General features: G+C 42.0%; 1 protein-coding gene across 4 annotated transcripts in view; it reads right to left on the bottom strand.

Annotated features, from left to right (window-relative positions):
- MYO6 (myosin VI) overlaps nucleotides 1-24,115 on the bottom strand; it is a 271,734-nt gene that overhangs the window by 6,000 nt on the left and 241,619 nt on the right. For 2 of the 4 annotated variants that reach the window (XM_073675590.1, XM_073675593.1), the window contains 3 exons: nucleotides 21,497-21,600; nucleotides 8,702-8,833; nucleotides 5,443-5,469 (listed from right to left, as the gene is read on the bottom strand). In XM_073675590.1, the coding sequence (XP_073531691.1) occupies nucleotides 5,443-5,469; nucleotides 8,702-8,833; nucleotides 21,497-21,600 (263 nt within the window). The remainder of the gene's footprint in view (nucleotides 1-5,442; nucleotides 5,470-8,701; nucleotides 8,834-21,496; nucleotides 21,601-24,115) is intronic. The other 2 variants (XM_073675592.1, XM_073675594.1) reach the window with 1 other exon arrangement.

Genomic DNA, 24,115 nt, shown 5'->3' with positions numbered 1-24,115 from the left:
CACACTCTTCCCCTGTCCTCTGGCAGAACACGACACAGCAGCGCTGGAGAACAGGGAAGAAAGGCGAGTATAAGTGTTTATTTTTTGGTATGTGTGTGCAGCGTGAAAGGGATTAGGGGTGCCATACATACCAGGATTGGGGGGTGAGGGGGCCACACATACCAGGATTGGGGGGTGAGGGGACCACGCATACCAGAACTGTGGGGTGAGGGGATCATGCATACCAGGATTGGCGGGTGAGGGGACCACGCATACCAGGATTGGGGGGTGAGGGGATCATGCATACCAGGATTGGGGGGTGAGGGGACCATGCATACCAGGATGAGGGGTACCACACATACCAGGATTGGGGGGTGAGGGGACCATGCATACCAGGATTGGGGGGTGAGGGGACCATGCATACCAGGATTGGGGGTGAGGGGACCATGCATACCAGGATTGGGGGGGTGAGGGGATCATGCATACCAGGATTGGGGTGTGGGGGGTACCATGCATGCCATAATAGGGATGAGGGATATCATGCATACCAGGATGAGGGATTGGGTGCCATGCATACCAGGATGAGGGGTACCATACATACCAGGATAGGGATGAGGTGCCATGCATACCAGGATAGGCGGATGAGTGGTGCCATGCATACCAGGATGAGCGATTGGGTACCATACATACCAGGATTGGGGATGAGGGGTGCCATGCATACCTGGATTGGGGATGAGGGGAGCCATGCATACCAGGATTGGGGATGAGGGGTGCCATGCATACCAGGATTGGGGATGAGGGGTGCCATGCATACCAGGATTGGGGATGAGGGGTGCCATGCATACCAGGATTGGGGATGAGGGGTGCCATGCATACCAGGATTGGGGATGAGGGGTGCCATGCATACCAGGATTGGGGATGAGGGGTGCCATGCATACCAGGATTGGGGATGAGGGAGCCATGCATACCAGGATTGGGGATGAGGGGTGCCATGCATACCAGGATTGGGGATGAGGGGTGCCATGCATACCAGGATTCGGATGAGGTGCCATACATACCAGGATAGGGATGAGGAGTGCCATGCATACCAGGATTGGGGGTGAGGAGTGCCATGCATACCAGGATTGGGGGTGAGGAGTGCCATGCATACCAGGATTGGGGGTGAAGAGTGCCATGCATTACAGGATAAGGATGAGGGGTGCCATGCATACCAGGATGGGGATGAGGGGTGCCATGCGTACCAGGATAGGAGCAGCACAAATACCAGGAGGGGGGCAGCACATACCAGCATGGGAGACCATATAGCAATAAAAATGCTCGCCACCCAGGCGTAGAATGGGTTAAATAGCTAGTCCCATATAAATGAAAATAAATTGAAACAAATAAAATCAGTAAAGTATGTCACCGGGAGGCTCATATTGAAACAGAAAATGTCAGTTTGTTTATATTCCCAATACTTCCTAATAGCTGTAGGTTCACGATATGATATCACACTGTGAAAAGAAAAGTTATAATCCTCTGTGCAAGGTATATAGTTTACCTAAGACATCTAGATAATGTTGCTCCAGGAAATAAATCACACAGCCTGGGCTTGAAGGGGTGGTTGCACCCTCAATCTTTAGCAGCTCACCACCCATCTATCTCATTGCTTTCTGGTTGGCAAAAGCTGAAGATTGACACAGTTCGGACCAACGTTAGGGTCAATCTGCTGATCCAAACTAAGTGCTCTCCTAAACTAGGAGCAGAAGTAACTTTACCTCTACAGCAAGGGAGAAGTGTGGAGCACAAAAGCTGTCTGGATCCAGCAATTTGGCCAGCTTCGGAGCTACAGTAGACTGCCCAAAAGCATAGAGCCTGCTATGCATCCCTTGCTTGGGTAACCGGCCACTCAGACTGCAAGGTGACCAGTAACCTAAGTAATAAGTGATACACTATAAAGTCAAAAATCCCTCCGCGCTTGAGAAAGATTGCAATTTGTAATAAGGGGAAAGTCACGAAGTTGCTTGTTTTTACAAGCACTTTGAAATTTTACTTATTTATACACTTGAGGCTACCATTTTTAGCCCTGCTGCTGCTAGACTGATTATAGGAGATTGATGGACACCCAGCTTCACACAAGCGCAAAGCATGGCTTCAGCCCAGACTATGTGACTATTCCCCTAAGTAGCCCAGATAACTATTATCAGGTATTCTGGATAGGACACGTGGATGATTACCGCTTCTTTTTCACACAATGCAATATTATATAGTTTAGGTAAAGACATGATGCCATATGGTACAACACCAAAATATTGGCAGTTTACTGGGGATTTAAACGTACAGTTTCCTTTTTTATGTGTTACAAGATGTTCTAACACTTCAGCATTCTTCTCTGAAGGCTTTATCATATACTCGGTGGCTATAGCCATCAGCATCTTTAATGCTATGCAGGGACAAGTAGCTTTACCCCTAGCCCCACTTTACCCCACTCAGGTTTTAGAGCATTTTAAAGCCCAGCTTCCTCATATTCACAGTGGCTGATATAGATATATATTAGACTAGATAGAGCTTTGTGACACAGCTGTAATGAATGCTACTACCAAGTCATTACATTTTCTTTGGGGATTTAGTGAATTTCTCTATTTTTGAAACTTTAGTATTCAATCATCAGATTTAATATAGGCTGACAATCTTCCCAATCTATCCGACTGACAAACTGAATCAAAGTGTGTGAGAGGCGGATATGACAGATTGGTGTTCCAGCTTCTTCCCAACTTTACTAACTTTTTTGGTTTCTATAAAAGTACCATCAAAGTTCAAAACCTCTTCTACTTTTGTATTATTCAGTGAATGGTCAGTGGCATAGAGCTGTGATGCTGGTCATCATGGTAATCTTTGTAATCCACTTGTAGTCTAAGCATAGGATCAGATGGTGCGGTTTCACAACTGTATGACCAATGACCTTTCCCGTGTGGCCGGTGCTTCCCCCGCGCTTCAGACTCACTGTGTGTACACTAATGACCCAGTAAGCTTATTGGAACTGAATTGAAAAAGAGCTTCACAGAGAATACAAATGTTCAGGAGGACAATGCTGGGCACAAAGGCTGCATCCGTACCAATACACGACATATTCTTTGTCTTTAGTTTCTCAATATTTTTCAAAGATTTCAAATTAAATTGCAAGATAAAAAAAGCTTCCCCAGTGAGGTGTGATTGGCATATAGTATAACACATCATGGCAGAGACTTCCATCGCCTTCCAGCAATATGAAAACATGTGTTTGCAGAAATACAGAGTAGCCATTGCCCATGAGCTCCATAGATAAATAGCCACCCCCTCTTTAAAGATGAATGCAAGGTAGCCCCCCAAAAGTCAAAGAATTTGCACCCTTTTATGCTGATTTGTTATAGCAGATATCAGTACCATTGACCATGTGATGAGGATCTTAGAAAACATTCTGCAGTCGAGTACATACAGGTTATAGATCTACTATATAGGGTATGATGGGCCGGAAATGTGCTTCTAGTAAGGACCAAAGACATATAGGTAATGCTTCTACGTAGGCTCCAGGTAGCTGAGGCAGCAATGTTTTCTAAGTATATCACATGGTATCTGATATATTGCAGTCAATATTCCACCACACCATCCGAGACCGTTCGCGCCACCTTATGGTTACCTTTCTTCAGAAAGCGGTTTGCTACAGTTATGTCCCTCAATGTTTAACTTTTAGTTACAGTTTTTGGGATGGACCTTTTTGTAGACCTCAATCTCTAAGTCAATGATATAGCTCTATGGTACCTATCTTGTGTCAAATGGTACTGCCTACTTGTGTCCAAGAAAGGAATCAGAACCTTATTCATATTATACTTAAATCTTACAACATTGGGGGAGATTTATCAAGGTAAATGCACCACAATTCTGGGATAATTTGTGCTAATAATAATGCCATCTTTCATGTCTAGCACCGTATTTATGTATATTAGGCATTTTCTATGACTTGTCCGACAAGGGGACGTGGCCTCGCTAAAAGAAACGAGTTTACCGGAAACAGGATTCGGTTTAATGAGCAAAACCATGTGCCAAGAAATGCATCAAAATTGTGGTGCACATTTCAGGCACAAAGTAAGCCAACTAATAGGCGGTGTAAACATAGACTAGACGGTCTTAAAATTACATTTAGAAAATGGTATGAACCATTAGTCGAAGTTTACGCTTTCTAGCAATTAGACACTTTCAATTAGTAAGCCTCGGTGTGGTTTAAAAGTGGAGAAAATTAATACCATTCTCTTCTGAGTGGAGATTTGAGGCCGTGTTCCCACATCAGTATTTGGTCAGTATCTTACATCAGTATTTATAAGCCAAAACCAGGAGTGGGTGATAAATACAGAAGTGGTGACGTGTTTCTATTATACTTTTCCTCTGATTGTTCCACTCCTGGTTTTGTCTTACAAATACTGATGTAAAATACTGACCGAATACTGAACGTGTGAACGTGGCCTTATTTAGTGTATGAAGTTACAGTATGCCAGCAAGTGTCTCCTCGGCTTTACCTATGACAACATATAATGAACTGTATCCTGACAGTGAAGTGTTGTTACCAGTCTCCTAAATGATAAACAGCTGATGGGAAGTGAATATGGATGTATGGTTACATGTATGTTTATGTGAAGAGACAATGGCCAAGGAATGAGGTTTTTTTGTTTTTTTTTAATGATGTTATTATGGAATATTTTGGGAGTACTCCTTAAAGCCTATGAAAAATTTAATTACCATGCCATCATCTTTAAAGAAGCCCTCCCATCTGTATATGTTTCTAATAAATGTGTGTTTATATGTATGTAATGTAGTATGAGTGTGTTAATACATGCACATATACACACATTTCTTTAAAAAAAAATATAGATGGGAGGGCTTCTTTAAAAACACATGAAACATTACTCATTTAAATTTTTTTTAAATACTGTTGCAGCTCCACAAAGGGACATGCCCATGAAGAGTAGCAAGGGCAGAGATTTTTGCTTAAAACTAATATTATGTTGTAGACCTTTTCACAAGTGTTCATTTCAAAGTGATGTCTAAAAAGCTTTTGAAAAGAAGACAAGGCCCTGGCAATGTCAGAACAGTATTCATGGATGGTCCATATACATCCTAGGTCCTGTAAATAGCCATCAGGGCGGTCCACCGGAATCAATATCCGATGCAAAAATAAAATATTGCTCAGGCTTGACAACTCCAAGGAGTGTTCTCTCCTGCTTTCTTATGGTGCCACTGTTCTTATTACCACAGCGGTCTATGGCCACAGCAGGCATGATGACATGGATGTGTCTATTAGTTTTGTAAACTTTATAGCTTCACCACTGACAATAACATTAAGGTTTCATTGAGGTCCACAACTGTAGCAAACAACATGTTGGTTAGTAGCAAAAAGCATGAACACCTTTCCCTCTGGTGGCAGGTTAGTGTTATTACCATCCGCACACTTACTTGCGTTGTTCATAAATGGAGCAAAATCTGTAAATAAATATCAGTTGTAATTGAGAACATGCAGGGAACATGGCATCAAATATTGGGGAGACACAAGAATGAATACATGCATTCTCTAAACTGACCCTTCTCATTATACATTTTTATGGACAAGTTAGCCAGAAACCATTTTGTGTGCTTTCTTTTCGAACCCCAAATCACTGCACACAACTCAGGTTTTCAATTTATCATCAAACCTAAAAGTGAACGAGAAAAGTAAACAGAACTTACAATGTTTGCTTCAGGAACATGCCGGAGACCCTACACACTGAGAAACATTACAAATCTTTCCCAATGAATGCAGAGGAGAGGGAAAGCGTGCGGTGGATGCAGGACTGTGACGTGCAGTGAAACGCCGCCCACAGCTCATCAATCATGGGGGCGCGCAGCACAGGGTCACACCTGGCTGAAGCCGGAACTTGACGTGACATCAGAGGATGCCAGAGCTGGCTGCAACCGTGGGTCACGTGATGCCTGGTGAGCGGCCACCGATAGCGCCGCTCACAGGCAAGAATGACAATTCAAGGTAATTACAAAAACACTTCTTTACACCGTTTAAATCGATGGGGCATTATGTGTTCTAGTGGATAACCTCTAATAGTTGTCTACAAATATCTCAAGGGATGTCACATGGTAGAGGGATCAGCTTTATTCTCATTTGCACAAAGAAAGACTAAAAGCAATGGGATAAAACTGAATGAGAGAAGATACAGATTAGATATCAGAAAAAACTTAATGACAGTGAGGGTGATCAATGAGTGGAACAGGCGGCCACGTGAGGTGGTGAGTTCTCCTTCACTGGAAGTCTTCAGAGGCTGGACAGACATCTGTCTGAGATGGTTTAGTGAATCCTGCATTCAGCAGGGGGTTGGACAAGAGGACCCTGGAGGACCCTTCCAACTCTAACATTCTACGATTCTATGATTAAATTTTATGCTGACAGGATAAGAAATAGTGTATTTAGCTTTGTTTGTCAAAAAGTCAAAAGGGGAGAGGCTCCTTCTGCAGCCAGCTGCATTATAGCTACAGGTTGGATTGTGTAAAGCAGGAGATGATTTTCTGAGACCCACACAGAAGAACACTTCATAAGTATTTTTTACATTTTTGATTAGAGAATGAGATAATCATTTTCCCTGTAGAGATTCTATTTCTATGGAGAAACTATTTTTCTTTTACATTTTTGGGTATTTCTATATTAACTGTTCTTTGTAAATTAAGACTAGTCACTGAACCACTATCGTTCTAAAATGCCCTATTATACTCCGTGTTTCAATTCACCACAATTTGCATGATATCTGATTACCTACAGTGAACGAAAACACTCTTCAGCCTAAAGGCCCCGTCACACTAAGCGACGCTACAGCGATTCCGACAACGATACGACCTGTCAAGGATCGTTGCTGCGTCGCTATGTGGTCGCTGGTGAGATGTCAAACAGTCAGATCTTCCCAACGACGCAGCAACGATGCAGCGACCCGTAACGATCTGTATAACAATGCACGCCTATGTGTTTCTGTGTCTGAGTCGTCAACAAGGTCGTTGGTAAGGTGTCAAACACACCGATGCATGCTACCCAGAGGGGCCTCAACGATCAAAGAAATGTCCAGACCATTCCGACACGACCAGTGATCTCACAGCAGGGGCCTGGTCGCTGCTAAGTGTCAAACGTAGCGAGATCGCTACTGAGGTCGCTGTTGCGTCACAAAACTTGTGACTCAGCAGCGATCTCGCTTAGTGTGACGGGGGCTTTACAGCTGAAATCCCAGACAGATGCTGTTCTTCTCACAGCTGGAGGCTGCCACAATTTAATGGGGTTCCTTTGACCAGGAGAGCACTGTTCTTCTGCATCACAGCTTCCTGCTTACCAATTTGTGATGCGTTCTTGATGATATACCAGTGATGCAGGACTGAACTGTGAGCTCTTGCCTCTGCAGCATTGGAGGAGACCAGGGACATAGAAGCTAGCAGGGTCCAGCCAGCTCAGAACTGCACTTTAAAGCTCCTTGCCTTAGAGTTTTCAAGTGCACACTCCTAGTCTTGGAAAGCAGCCACCACTCAGACTTATGAGTTGGCCAGTAGCCTAGTCAACAAGTAGTACACTATATTTTATACTACATTATTGATGAGGAAAATTGCAAAACTGCTTGTTTTTACAAGCATTTTGAACTTTTTACCCATAGAAGATGTTGAGGCAACCCCTTTAATAAGTTTGGCAATCCTCTATGAACCCCTTTCTGATACCTTTTACTTACACTGATGCATTGTTGCAAACTATAAAGACCCTGAGCCAGTTTTCGAGCATAACAAAATTGTGTGCGAGTCTTAATAAATGTGGTTTAATGGGGCTTCAGAGCAACAAAATGGTCTAGACTGGAAACAATGCAACAGCGGTGAGTTCTGTGCTGCTGAAACGTCTAGCTCAGAAGACTGCTTAAACTGCTACAATGCAACCATCTGTAATTTGTAACAACACTTTGGCCAATATTGGCTTCTGAACTCTAAATTTGAACCATAAAGAACATTTATTGATAGGAAGCAGAAATCTTGAACACTGTGAGGAATAGAAACACAAAAGGTGTAATAATGCTGCATATACTTCCAATATTATTATTATAAGACTGGATAAACGCATTATTAAGCACTTTTTTTAACAGAGGTTTTCTGGCCTTGTCCTTGAACATGCCTAGACTATAATTATTGTGTAATCCCAATGCGCATGCAGACCTATATATCAGCAAAATGGACTTCAGTCCAAAAAGAAGAAAGCTCTCCCCAATGTGTGCGTTATCACACTTATTTAATGCTTTTCTGGACATGGTACAAGCTGTCAGAATTTAATGTGTCCATAAGATGTAAAGCATTTCTGTTACACATGGTTATCTATACAAATTAACTCTGTCTTTTTAATAAGGATTAAGTTCTTCTGGGAATTTAACCTGGAAACAACGCTCATACAGCAGTTACAGGTATTTCTATAAGACGCACAAGCTATTTGAAGTAGTGTTTAAAGGAAATGAGAAGTATTATCCTCAAGGATTAAGTATTTAGAACAGAAATTGATTTTTGGCTTTTAACAAGTGGAACAAAACGATTAAGAAAATACTTATTCAGAGCAGAAGTCTAATTCCATGACCTAGCAAGTGTAATTAAAGGAAGGAGAGTAACTGTGCTCATATATATTTACATATACACAGACTACTATTACTAAACTGTGGCTTACCGTAATCTGTAACCGATTTAGGGGCACGCTGGTCAGAGTCGGCATTACGCTTCTTGTTCTTGGACTTCCAGGCATGATAAACTTTGAGCCGTCTGTGGAACTCCTCTCTGCATGCTGCCAGCAGCTCGATATCTGTTCACAACATTAATGGGGGCAAAATATTACTTTGGTTAGTGCAAGCATGTGCTTTAATATGTACCTGCAATTAGAGAAGACAACCTGATTATAACCTAAACCATTTTGTAGGTTACTTTGTGCAGTAATTGTTCAGTTACTTGCCCTTAAGGCTTCTCATGCCTTCTATTTCTCAGACAAGAAATAGGTATGTGATAGTTATTATTGTCTCTTCCAAATTAGCCCTCATGCAAGCTTTTTTTTGTCACTTGGTCACCGAGGCGGTCCACCACATTAATCTCCAAAAATCTCTTACCGGTCAATTACAAAAACAGAACCCACCCTTATATCTATTGACTGTGCATATATGAGATTTGCATTAGGATGTGTCTCAAAGACCTCAAGGTCCCATACATAGGAAAAAGTTGGCTGACCATCCAATATTAATACCTTAGATCCCAACTAGCCACATGATAGGCTCAGGGATAAAAAGTGACTCCAGCTTGCAAGATAGTAGAAATATATATCATTTACTGAATACAATAGAAAGTACAATTAAAAACAGAATACAAATAAAGGAAGGTAGGGAAGGGGACCTCCAAAGAGCAAGAGACAGAGATGTACTGGCCTTAACCCTAATACATGCACTAGAAGTACATGCAGGTAAATAAAAGTAGTATGGTTGCTATGTATGAGAATCAACATCGCCAGTAATTACAAAACATAATGAACTTAATGGACCATATTCAGTTCATAAAGTGCATAGTGCAACTGCAAATTAAATATAAGGTTAAAGTGTATAGTACATAGTGCTAAACATAACCATATAATTAATGATGACAAGTCCACTAATTACTGTGTAATAATTATAAAAAAAATGTTTTATTTAATTCAAAATAATTACATTTATTTATTATTATATTCAGTTCATAAAGTGCATAGTGCAACTGCAAATTAAATATAAGGTTAAAGTGTATAGTGCAGAGTGCACACTATGCACTATACACTTTAAATGCCCACGGAAGAAGTGACGGCGAAAAGGCGTCAGGGCTGCGGGAGACAGGGTACCTTAGCCATTCCCAGTTTATCTACAACACCATTTCCAGGTAATTTACAATTTCTTGCACTTTAGCTAACCTTGGCAATAATCAGTATCAGCCCTAAGTTTATTTATGACTTTCAGTGCATTTGCATTAGTCAACTTAGGCAACAACTAATTCATGCTATTTTTACCCAATCTGATACTGATGTACTAGAATTTTACATCTATAGCAGGCCTTTTATTGCTCTTGGCAAATTTAATTATTTTGAACTAAATAAAACATTGTTTTTGATAATTATTACACAGTAATTAGTGGACTTGTCATCATTAATTATATGGTTATGTTTAGCACTATGTACTATACACTTTAACCTTATATTTAATTTGCAGTTGCACTATGCACTTTATGAACTGAATATGGCCCATTAAGTTCATTATGTTTTGTAATTACTGGCGATGTTGATTCTCATACATAGCAACCATACTACTTTTATTTACCTGTCTGTACTTATAGTGCATGTATTAGGATTAAGGCCAAATACATCTCTGTCTCTTGCTCTTTGGAGGTCCCCTTCCCTACCTTCCTTTATACTATCTTGCAAGCTGGAGTCACTTTTTATAACTGAGTCTATCATGTGGCTAGTTGGGATCTAAGGTATTAATGTCTAACTAGAGTGCCTAGCAATTCATTCCTTATGAGCCTTTTTGGGCATGGATTAACTGACCATCAAATATGTATAGGGTGGCCACTCGACTCTCCCCCCACAGATCACGTAGGAGTAGATAAGGGTAGAGTAGTTTGAATTAACACTCAAACCTTTGGGAGATAAGCCATCAGCAAATCTCTCTGGCACTGGCTCTCTTCTTATTGAAAACGCATCAATGCTCAGCCAAGCCGAATGTTCACGTGTATTGGAGAATCGGGAAAGAGAGCTGCCGATATCCATCCTATGTATGGCCAGCTTTAACCTTCAAGATCGGTTAGCAGTGTTCACCAGGCACTACTGAGTAATGAATTTCAATGTGACTTAACTAAATTATAAAAAATGGGGTTTTTAAAGTAGTGTGCGAGCTTCCAAAAGTAAAGCCATTGTAAAAAGAAAAGTTCTCAAATTTTCTAAAATACTTTCTGCATCAACTCTTCACAGTTTTAAAGGGAACCTGATATCTGATTCATGCTGCCAAAATCGCAGCTAGCAGGTTATATATTTCTTTGAGATGCTTCGGCAATTTAGAGAACATATACTTTAAAGTATCTTCCAGGACCATAGATGGAAATCAGACAAGCCCAGCTCCACCCCCCCATCCCGCTTTTCCCCACACCACTGCAGGTGATTGACAGGTCTGTCCGAAAGCGAGAGATATGTCAATTCCCTGCAGTTGCACTAGGCTGAATCTTTAAAGAATATTTTCTGGCCCTCCTATAGTGTTTCGTATGCAAGTCATGCATAAAACAACCAAGAGAAGAGAAAAGTGTTCTCCTCCTTCCTGTATTAGATGAGATACTATTACTTTAAATATTACTTAACGGGGCTGTCCAGTGAAAACCAGTTAGGACCTATCCACTGATCGGTGATAACTTGCTAATTGATGGGTGTCCGACCTCTAGGATCTTCACCAATCTGCAGAACAAGAAACTTTTATACCCAATAGAAAATGAAGGAGTAGGTCTGACTTCCGGTCACCGCTCCATTCATTCTCAATGGGGCTGTCAGAAAAAGCCAAGCACAGCACTCAGTGGCCCCACAAGAAATGGATGGAGCAGCGGTTGAGCATATCATGCGCAATGCCCCCCTATTCTAATGGGGATCAAAGTCCCCCATACCCCAATTTCCAAGTGGTCGGACGGTTCCCAATCAACAAGTTATAGGAGATGACTTGTTTTCACTGGACAGCATTTTAAATCTATTACTAAGAAGCTACTTAGCATTTTAATGAGTTGTGTAAAAAATAGTTTGAAGACTTAGTATGAGGTGATATTCTACGTAAGGGATTATAAATAACTTGTAATAAAGGCATGCTTTGGCTGAGTTCACACGATGCGTTTTTCAAGCGTTTCCGCGGCGTTTTTGCATTTGCGGAAACGCATTAAAAACGCATGGTAGAAGGGCAGCAATGTTCCCCAATTGAAATCCGCATGTGCTGTGCCCATGATGCGGATTTTTCCGCAGCGTAAACGCTGCGGTCAAAAATCCGCAGCATGTCAATTAAATTTGCGGAAACGCTGCTCTTTTGCCGCCATTGACTTGCATTAGACCGCATGGAATCCGCATCACTGTATATGTTGATGCGCTTTTCATGCGGTCTAATGTGCGGATGGTACCCGGGTGTGGAGGAGAGGACTCTCATCCAGACCCAGGTACCATTAAAAAAAAAAGAATAAAATAAAAAATATATATATTCTCACGTTCTGACGGCCCGCGCAGCGCTCCTGCTTGGTTCGCGGCACTTCGGGGTTGAATGAAGAAGGACCTTCGCTGACATCAGAGTCATGTGACGGGTCACGTGACGCTGACGTCGGAAGGTCCTAAAGTCTTCACTGCCGGCAGCCGGGACCGAGCGAAGCAGGACACCGGGGGCCATCAGAGGGTAAAGTATATATTTATTTTTTGACATTCACACACTATATAAATCCATGCCGGTTGCATGGATTTATATAGTGTAAAGTTGACAAGCACTTTCCAAGTGATGCTAAAATCGCTTGGGAAGCGCTTGTCAACCCGCATGCGGAAATGAAAGTGAAGACCGCTTCATTTCCGCATGTCCCTGGCAGGAAACCACATGTACAATCCGCATGCGTTTTTTCCTGCCAGAGAGATGCAGAAACGCTCAGGAAAAAATCCTGAGCATTTCTGCATCGTGTGCACATACCCTTTATGTGTTCATGTGAGATGCATGGTTTCATCTTCGATACATAGTATCAATGTGTTACAGATTTTGCTACAGCGACGTGACATTTCCCTTTTACAATATATCATTTCAGTTTATCTTAAATACTGACACCATTTACGGAAATGGTGAAATCAATCTGTTAGTTCTGATATGCTCCTGGACATCATGTCATGTTCTCTGCTCCGTCTTAGGAAAATAACACTGACTTCGAGAGAAATCCGGTTTCAGAGACGATATCCACTAGAGATTGCTCATTCACGATATATTCATGTTTCTAGCCGTTTTGTACAAGTACGTTGTAAATTATTCATTACAGCATGACATTCAATTCAGAATCATTTTCTTGAAAAGATAAAAAAATATTTACTCATTGATCAGATTGCATGGCCTAGGAATTTAGGGGAACGAGACCAACATTCTGAGATAAAAGGAACTGTGGAAGGAATAGCACTGCAATGCTGCTCTCAGAGTAACTGAACAGAGCCTTACATGTTAGATAAAGCGGGATCGACTAACCATCTAATGTGTATGGGTGTCTATTGACCCTTCCGTTGACAGAAGATGTCAAGGAAATACGGATCAGACCGCTAGAATTCAAACTGTCCAATGCTGTAGTTCTCCTGTTGGATAAGGCACCCGAATTTTCAGAAAATGGAAAATACAAATAACTGACCAAGCTGTTACAGTTACTGGCCATTTTTCTACTTGTGGCATATATTTTTTCACCCTATTAAAATGTCTGTCTTTTGTCTAGAGGTAAGATGCAGCACAGATCACTGCTCACTACAGCTAGATTGTGCAACTTTTAATCTGAAAGCAAAAGTCATAAGTTACTTACCGGTAACGGGATTTTTCGGAGACCATGACAGCACCACGAGAGAGGGGAACCGCCCACCAAGGATAGGAAACCTACAGGCTTAAAAGGGGCGGCCCTCTCTCTCGCCTCAGTTTGGATTACAGAGCATTGAGAGGACCACCAGGTTAGTAGATATAGCAAATATGATAAACCAACATTTTTATATATCACCAACTAAGAGTGAAAATCAATAAACAAGGAGTGCTCCCACAAACGTGAAGGGAGGGAATATAAGGGTGCTGTCATAGTCTCCGAAAAATCCCGTTACCGGTAAGTAACTTATGACTTTATTGGTCGACCATGACAGCACCACGAGAGAATTGCAGAGATGAAGAAGTTTCGGGAGGGACTACAGCTTGGAGCACCCTTCTCCCGAAAGGGAGATCAGATGAAACACCCAAATCCAGTCTATAGTGCCTATAGAAAGTAGACGGAGAAGACCATGTAGCAGCCTTACATATGTCTTCTATCGACACACCCATCTTCTACGCCCAGGAGGTCGCCACTGCCCGGGTGGAGTGAGCCTTCAACTCTTGTGGTATTTCCTCACCACTGGATGTATAAGCTAGGGAAATAGCCTTACTAATCCATCTAGCTATGGTGGACTTTGTGACTTTAAAGCCTTTCTTAACACCTTGGTAGGATAAAATAACGAATTGTCTCTCCTAAAATCTCTTGTGAGCAAGAGGTACCTAATTACACATCTCCTTACGTCTAGCGTATGAAACTCTTCTTCCTTCTGGTTACCCGGATTAGGGCAGAAGGAGGGTAGGACTACTTCTTGGAGTCTGTGAAAACAGGTAGCTACTTTAAGAAGATAAGCGGGATCAGGTTTAAGAATTATTCTATCATCCAGGATCTGAGTGAAGGGCAAGGCTGAAGACAGAGCCTGAATATCACTAATCCTCCTAGCAGATGTTAAGGCTATCAGAAGTGCTGTTTTAAGGGAGAGGGACTTAAGAGTAGCTAACTCTATTGGCTCAAACGGTGAACTAGTTAAGGCTTTTAGAACCAAATTTAGATCCCAGGGTACCAATTTGCTTTTGACAATGGGCCTGGACCTAAAGGCAGCTCTAATGAAATGAGAAATCCAATAATTACTCGCCAGATCACAGCTATATAAGGCGCCACCTGAACTTTTAGGGTGCTAGTGGCTAGCCCTAGCCCAAGACCTTTTTGCAGAAATTCTAGAATTTGACTTATTGGAGCTCCCTCATTGACTCTGGAACCGGAAAAAGATAAAAACTTCTTCCAGGTCCTCGCGTAAATTCTGGTTGTAACAGGCTTATGGCTACACATTAAGGTAGCTACTAGGCATTAGGAGAACCACTTTTTTTCTTAATAGCATCCCTTCAAGATCTATACCGTCAAGTGGAGGCCAGACACTTGAGGGTGGACTATCGGACCCTGGAAAAGGAGATCCGGAATTTCTGGTAGGACCCATGGATGTGACACAGACATGCTCCTCAGGCACGAGAACCAGGGCCTCCTGGGCAAGTAGGGTGCGACCAGCGGAAATCTCGCCCTGTCCTCCCTGATCTTCCTGGTAACCATTGGAAGAAGGGTCAACGGGGGAAAGGCATAGGCTAGGCTGAACCCCCAAGGTATTTGGAGAGCGTCCACTGCCAGGGGTTTTTCTTTGGGATTCAAGGAACAGAAGAGCCGTGTTTTTCGATTTAACCTCGTGGCAAACAAGTCCACTACCGGAGACCCCCATCTTCAGAATATTTGGAAGAAAATGTCCTGATTTAGTTCCCATTCTCCTGTCTCAGGGTATAGCGGCTTAAGTAGTCCGCACTTGAATTTTCTTTTCCCTTTATATGAAGGACTGTTAAAGAACGAAGATGGCATTCCAAGATCTGAAAGAGATGATCCGCCACTCTCATCAGAGATCTTGATCTAGTACCCCCTGGTGGTTCACGCAAGCTACTGCGATTTTATTATCAGAAAGAATCTTTACGTCACGTTTTTGAAGAAAGACTAGAAAATAATTTACTGCCCTGTCTATGGCTAGCAACTCTTGGAGGAGAGACTCTTTTCTTTTCCGTATTAGACCATAAGCCCTGGGTTACCATATCTCCTAGATAGGCACCCCACCCACCTAGAACTGGCATCGGTAGCAATTGTTCTGGAGGTTGTAAAAATCCAGGGGACCCATCTGGATAAGTTTGCTTCATCATCCCACCACTGTAAGTATTCAACTGACCAGGGGGACAAGGAAATCCTCCCCTACAAGTGTCCCTTCAACAAAACTTCATTATGCAGTACATCCCATTGTAAAGCCCTAGAGTGGTATTGTGCCCACAGAACCCCAGAGAAGCAAGATGTCAGGGTACCTAACAGGGACATCGCAACTTTAAGGGACATGACTGGGTTTGATACTGCATTTCTCACTTGATCCCTCATCTTTAGTTTTTTGGCTTCAGGGAGGTAACATGTCTGAGAATTTGAATCCAGTATAACACCCAAGAATTGCTGAACCTTTGTGGCAGTTAGCCTAGATTTATTCAGATTGAGCACCCAGCCCAGATTCTCTAAGATAGAGATCACTATTTTTAGATGCTTATTACATTGGAGGGCAGAATTACCAACTATCAGAAAATCATCCAGATAAGGGATAATTAATATGTCATCTTCCCTGACATGAGCCATTACCTCTGCCACAATTTTGGTAAATACCCGGGGTCTGTGGCTAAACCAGACAGAAGGGCCCTATATTGAAAATGCTTGATTACCCAATCTATAACCAAGGCCACTCTAAGATATTTATGGTAATCTGAATGGATAGGTACATGGTAATAGGCGTCTTTCAAATCCAAAACTACCATGTAACAATCTGGAAACAGCAATTTTATTGTTGACTTGACCAATTCCATTTTGAAGGTGGGGATTATCAGGAATTTATTCAGTGCTTTTAAGTTTATAATACACCTGAAAGAACCATCCGGCTTAGAGACCAGAAAGCAAGGGGAGTAAAATAACAACCCTCTTTCGGACGCCGGGACCTCCACCAGGACTGCTTTATGAACAAGAACTTCTCTCTGAAGAGCGAAATGTTCCGACATAGATTAACGAACCGGGGTCAAGATAAACCTTCCACGAGGAACTACTTGGAACTGGAATCTCAGACCCGAACCTTTTGGTTTACGGTCTTCCCATTTATCTTGGTCCCTCTGTGGCCTCTTACGTACAAATCGTCTCCTGCGAAAAGACCACTTATAGGCAGGCATGGACGGGCTAGGGAAACCTTTCTTCCTGTCGCTTGCTTTGTCCAGGATTTCATCCAGGATTGGACCGAAGAGATGTCCCCCTTCGCAAGGTATAGCACAGAGTATAGTTCTAGCCTGGATGTCACCCGGCCAACACTTGAGCCAGAGGGCCCTGCAGGCTGCATTAGACATGGCGGCAGATCTAGCAGCTAACTTAACTGAGTCCGTGGAAGCATCCGCTAGAAAAGCTGCTGCCCTCTGCATGAGTGGGATACTAGACAAGATCTCTTTCCTGGATGTATTGTTTTCTAAATGTGACTCCAGCTGATTTAGCCATATCATCATAGACCTAGCTGTACAAATTGCGGCAATTGCCGCTTTTAAAGCCTCAGCGGTTGTCTCCCAGGTGCCTTTAAGAAACACATCCACTTTTCTGTCCAGAGGATCTTTAAGGGCCCTCATACCATCAAAGAGGAGATATGACTTCTTAGAAGCTTTAGTTATAGCTGCGTCTAGTTTAGGAGCCTTATCCCAGGAGGAAGAGGCTGAGTCCTCAAAGGGGTAGTTTATTTTAAAGAATGGGGGAGAGAATCCTTTCTTTCCAGTCTTTACCACTCTTTACGGATTAGATCCTGAAGTTTATCATTAAACGGAAAACAATTTCTCTTCCTCTGTCCCAGTCCTCTGAACATGACGTCTTGGACAGACTCCTCTGGCCTGGGGTCTGTAATGCCCATGGTTGAGCGGACCGCTTTAATTAATCCGTCAACCTCATTTAACGGAAAGCAGCACTGGCCTGAACCACTATCCGAGGATGAGGAGGATGAAGAAGATGAATCGTCAGAGTCCACCTCATCGACAATAGGGAATAATCAGGAATTGGGGAGACATCATACTTAGCTTCCTTCCTCTTAGATTGTTTTTAGAGAGGACTTTGCTCACCTCTGATTTAACTAGGGATTTTAAGCCTGAGGCGAAACTAGGGGTCTCATCTGCCAAAGTTTGGTTTATGCAGGACTGGCACAGTCTTTTGGAATAGGAGTCCGCCAATATGGCCTCGCATAATGCACATTGCTTGTGCTTGGCTTTGGAGGTACAATTCTTCCCCTAAACAGATAAGAAGAAGGGACACCTTATTACCTAAGTGAACTTTCTCGAAGATCACTTACTCAGAGCTCAAATAACCGGCACCGGTTTAGCTGGAGGACCTTTCACAATCGTCCCTAGGGGCTGCAGATTCGTCCGTCCTGTTAGAGTCACGATGGCTGGACAGGTTTCGCCTACCCGAAGTGCGAGAATTACTGGTGACTCGGGGGGGTCGTGTCTCAAGGGGGCTCCCCAGTCGACCGCTGAGATGGAGAAGGCGGCAACCGCTGGATTTGCTGCTGCTGCTCGTCTTCAGAATCCATTTTAACAATAGAGACCGAAGAAGCTGGGAAGCCTGGAGTGACGATGTCTGGATGCTTATATAGGAAGTGTCTACTTCCCCTTGTTTCTCTTTTTTTTTTTTTTGACCGCCCTCTGCTGGTCGGAGGGGCAACTGCCGCACTCACCCGGCGTTTGTATGCATGTGGCCAGAAATTTCAGGTTCTCGTCATATGATCGCCTGGGCATCATCATGCCCCGCCCCCGGCCATAGTAAAAGACCGTAAGTATGAGGCGCCACCGCATTCTGCGACGCCGAGTACAAGGGCGCCGCTCCAGATATCTGCGCTTTCCCACCGGGCTGCCCAGCCCGGACAAGGCCGCACCCCCAGTGTTCGCCTGCTGCGAGGGGCGGCTCTACCCCGGACCGGGACGCCTCTCCCTCCAGTGTCCTGTGTGCAGGTTTGGGGCTGCTCACCCCAGACAGGGGCACAAGACAATGCCGGAGCTGCCGACCCCAGACAGGGGCGCAGCTCGACAGCACGCTTCTCGGACGTCTTCAACAGGTAAGCCTGTCACAGGTTCCCTCCATGAAGGACAGGAAACCAAACTGAGGCGAGAGAAAGGGACGCCCCTTTTAAGCCTGTAGGTTTCCTGTCCTTGGTGGGCGGATCCCCTCTCTCGTGGTGCTGTCATGGTCGACCGATAAAAAGAAGAGGCGCCGGATGCGAGAAGATGTGTGGGGTTTTACAATTGCTCATTTTACCTGTCCACCCAGCTAATTCTTCTCTTTTGTCTGCGCTAAGTAGAAACAGAAAGTCCTTTTTCCTGCATTTATCATGTCCCTCTTCACCTCCTAACCCAGTTGCTCCCTCCCTCCCCCTGCCTGTGACTTTTGCAGTGATTTATGACTCATACAGGGAAAATTGACCTCCTGTTTCTACATAGAGCTTAGAAGGATTCAGCTAGTCAGTTTTTAATCATGTGATGCCATAGACCTAATGGAAAACAGAAGAATTAGCTGGGTAAAAGGGAAAATGAGTAATTGTAAGCACACCGTGCTATTTTGATGGGAATGCTTGTTAAGTGATTCTGCAAGATGGAGTCTGCAGAGTAGTAACTGAGTTTGGGGCTACGCAAGAAAGGTGTAGTGCTCTAGAGCCAAACCAGAAGTCATTCCTACCTAATTTTACCTAATTGGTCCACCAGCAATGGTTACATACCATGTCAAAATAAGTACATAGGAAAGAAATTATATCTATACTATATCTAAATAACATACACAAGCTTAATTTAATATACAAGATCAATATCTTCTATTGTGCTCAGTCTTCAGATGATGACAAATGTATAACCTGTTAGGTAGGAGCCTGACAATCGATTTACAGTATAAATGCAACAGTTTCTGGGTGAAAGTAAATTGCTGGGAAAGCATCTGATTATATTGAAAATAAAGATAAGGGTGTTACTCATGAAAACAATTAAGTGAAATATTATTTTCTTTCCTTTCAAAACGGTTATCTTCAAATACTGGCTTTTCATTCCATTTTCTGTACCTTATGATGAGGGCAGCCATCTTGCCTGAGGTGTCACTCCGAGATGCAGTTTTAAATATTTGATTTTCAAAAGCAACTTCAAATGATAAAATAAAGTCAGAAAATAACTCACTGATGTCTATAGAAGGGTGTTATGGACTTGCTCTGTGACCTGTGCAGGTGGTATTGAGCAGGGATGGTGAATGGGCTATGTATTTCACCTATTGTGAATGGTTTTATCTATAGGTTTAAAGGGAACCTGATATGTTGAAAAAGGTATGTGATCTGAAAGCAGGATGTTATATAGGAGGACCTGATTGATTGATATACATTTTTTGGGGAAAAGTTTTGGTATAACTTGCATTTTATTTATTGAAAACCATGGTGTTTGTAAGCATAAGAGTCCAGCGGGTGGTCAAACTCACTGATAGACATTCTTCCCTGTATGACAGGGCAGCTGTCAATCACTCAGTAGAACCGCCCACTGGACTCGTATGCTGACAAGCACCATGGATTTCAATGAATAAATTACAAAAATCTTTTCTCCCAAATATATATCTCATTCTGCTCAACTTCTCCTTCTCTATACCATGATGTCCACAGATCGGACTGTGACAGGTTCCCTTTAACATTTAAATGTATTTCTGCCTGTGATGAAAAGTGATCTCTATCGTACATGAAGTGTCAGTCTACTGAGAGGCTCAGTGGCCAAAGTGAAAACTGCACAGCTTTGTCATATAAACTTAATGTATGATGAATTCCCTATAATTTATATCTCATCATTGTTTAGAACTACATGAAGAACTCCAATGGCATGGTTAAGAAAACTAATAGACATAATTAATAGGCTATTACTCCTCACACTGTACAATAGGAGTGATTCAGCCATATAAATCATGTCCACCTAAGTGCTCACAGCACACTTTTTCATCCCCTGTAATCCTAGATTATGCACAGTCCTGTCCCTCCTTACACAGTCTCTATTCTCAGACATTATTAATGTGCTAAATTAACTGTATAAGTCATTTTATAGGAATATTAAATATGTGTATGATTCCTTATGCAAATGTAATGCATGCTAAAATATAAAATATTGGGGCATATCAGGCTAAAAGTACCAGAATTCTAGCATTTTTGAAACCATATTTTATGACTTGCATGATATATATCATGAGGATTATATTATTTTGCGCCTTCCCAACAATTGCTCGTGGACTTGGTAAAAGTGGCGCAGTTTATCAGGAAAGGGAAATGGTCTGACCTGCAACATCATTCACCAACAAAATCTCGCCAAAATTGTGGTGCAAATTTCTGGAACAATTTAGGCCAACTAATAGACCGATGTATCAAACGGCACAAACCATTATGATGAATCGGGCCCATTTTCAGACTATCTAGTTTAAGATTACATAGTCTAAGAATTAGATATTACTGATACATTTGCCCTTGTGGTTTTTTTTTGCAACATAAGTTATTTCCGGAGTTTATTAGTTATTACATATTTTAATCTAGTAAAACCTTCTTCATTTTTACTTTGTTTTTTTTTTTTGTAATGAACCGGCATACATTGAAGTATTATACTTATTCAATAGCTGAAAATATACTAAAGCTTTAACTTCCAATAACAGAACTGGGTCAACTGGTCACCGAAATTTGTGTTCTGCAAAATTACAAAAATTAAGAGCTGCGCCCTCTCTCCGCAGCCACCATTTCAGTTTATTCATGGTGCACGCTCCCAATTAGTCACAGCTAGCGCATTAATAGCTAGTTTTCTCGACTTACCGCATGAAGTATTGATCGCATCTCTGAGCTCTGCATATTTCCACTTGCTTAAGTCATGCTTCTTGACGCTGGCAGCAGATTTTGTAGCCTGTACTTGCACCCCCCTACAACAGCAGCACACACAAGTTATTTTATACAACAAATGACATTAAATACCAGCTACTAGCTAAGCAATAAAAAGCTTTTAGAAATTACATGAGAATAGAAATCTGCAGGATGGCGGATGCAGAACGCTAACAAATATTTGGGTTGTGCTCTGAAAGGTATATTTTAGCTTTCACTTTTGACAAAATAATAAAGCGTGTGATACACTAGTTGATTTCTTTATAGGAACACAGAATAGTAAAGACCTTCAATGATGTAGAGCACCAAGAAAAGCAAAAGTATTCGGCCGATACATCCAAATTACTACACTTGCCAGCAGTTAGTCAATTGTTCAATTTATGGCGCACCACTTGGGCATGAACGCCTACTTGGAAAGAAGTGTCACAATATATAAAGAACTGTGCAATTAGTAGAAAAGACTTTGTAACAGAACGGAAGTCGTTTTCAAAGGTTAAGCAGACATATCCAGGTAAAGAAAGATGTGGCACATCCTAGAGCCATGTTCCAGGACAAAACATCTTTGCATTGTTGATCTTTGACCTAAACTTTCTGAAAGAATAGCTTATGTGGTACGGAAGGGATTGTATGAAATATGTGCACCGGGATTACGGAGCAGCCTACGAAGTAAATCCACTTGTAGTTTATGGCGACAACCTTTATGCCCTTTGACTCAATAACATTTCCAAGGCTCCACTGCTTAATGCGTTTTTTCACACTGAAGGTTACCATCTATAAATGCTGTTGTACAAAAGGTAACATGAAATTCATGATCCTTTCTTTTCTGCCTACTGCATATTAACATATAACATTCTTCCATTAAGACGTCGAGGTACATACACTTCATACCATGCAACTAATGGAAATGATGCATCAACCTGGATTCCATTATGCCTTAGCGCCAAAGATCAAAGAAAATATCCACAATGTTGAGTCACTTTGTAAATATGTTGTGGTTATTTTAAAATAGTTTTTACAGGATTTATTTTTTATAAGAGATAAAGTTTCTCCTTGAGGGAAACCGCCGAGGGAGACTTATAAGTCAGGGAATGCGCCCAGGGAAAAAGGTACGCAAAGAGGCTCTTCTCAGAAGAAGCGAATAGGGTCTCTAGGGCCATCTGCTAAGGTTGCAGTTATAGAAGTCAATAACTCCTGGAATAGCCTTGTTACACAACTTAAAGCCCCCATACACATTAGACTAATGTCGACCGAACCTGCCGATTTGCCGACACTCTATGGGGCACCGGCAACTGATCGTCAGGAGAAATTACAGTCAGTCATGTCCAATTTTGGTCTGCCAATCACTCTATTCTCCTGGAGATAAGTCACCAGCAGAGATGGGTGTCAAGGGCTGAGCGAGTGCCCCTGTGTATGGGAGAGAGCACCAAAATAGCTTTCAGCCAAAGCATTGTTCTTCCGACAGTCATCTAATGTGTGTGGCATCAAGATATCTAAGGGGTAACATTTCTCCTTGTGGAGAGCGACATGTTAAGCATGTCACGGTGAGGAGACTTATCACATGATTTAGGATATAAGTGACTTAGGATATAAGCTTATATCCTAAGCATTGTGATTAGGCTCCTTAAAGGGTCACTATTGACTTTTAGGATTGCTTTAGGTGGCACTAGAGTTCTGGTCCTCTTCCTCTCTGAAGAGACAAATTGCATGGCTTCAAGAAATAATGCTAAATCAGTTTTATCCTAAATAAACCTGATATTAATATTCTGCCTGTCTTCTTAAGTCAGTAGAGGCATTGGTTACTTTTTTTTGTTAAGTATTCATTCTCCAATCGGCGATTATTATGACAGACTCGGATTTTGGGCTAACCTGCTGCTGATTTACCATACTTTGACCTTGAATCAGTATTGTGCCTTGTTGTACCACATCCTTATAAAAGGTGAGCATCCTAATGTATGCCTTTGATAACTCTGCTGTTATCACCCATTTCATAATGATATCTACACTAAGGAGAGCCCTGTATTTTTTTTTCATTATGTATCCAAGGAGTCAATATTAACTCTTTAAAGAGCCTTTCCAAATAACTTGGGTAATAAAACTAAACCAGTACTGTTTCCAAAAGAAAAAAGACCTCTCTTGGATTCTGGTTTAGCGTTATATCCTAAGTCACGTGGCAAAGGTCTTTAAAAGGCCATTTAGTTCAATGCCAAAACACGTAGCCTGTTTTTTCTTGAATAAATCTGATATTACTATTCTGCCTATCTTCTGAAATCGGCCATTGGTGAACTTAATGACTTCTAAGAGTGAAGCCTACAACCGGTGACACTAGAGATCCTATTCTCTTCCTCTGTGAGAGGCCATTTGTATTTCTCTGAAATATCGCAATTGGGAGTGAAACATTCTTAGTGTCCGTAGGCATGACACTGGACAACTTTCATAATTCAAAAATTACCACCTATTTCAATACGTTTTTATATTTGATAAATGACAACATGTGTTACCATCTACTTCCTAATTGTACAGCTATTGTATAACTTTCTGATGGCTATTGTTTAGCTA

The sequence above is a fragment of the Phyllobates terribilis genome, unplaced genomic scaffold (assembly GCF_046119375.1).
Source record: "Phyllobates terribilis strain yellow unplaced genomic scaffold, ASM4611937v1 Scaffold_3__8_contigs__length_932513732, whole genome shotgun sequence".
In the NCBI taxonomy this organism is placed as follows: Eukaryota; Metazoa; Chordata; class Amphibia; order Anura; family Dendrobatidae; genus Phyllobates; species Phyllobates terribilis.
Note: the sequence above shows the minus strand (reverse complement) of the source record. Positions and strands in the feature narration are given on the sequence as shown.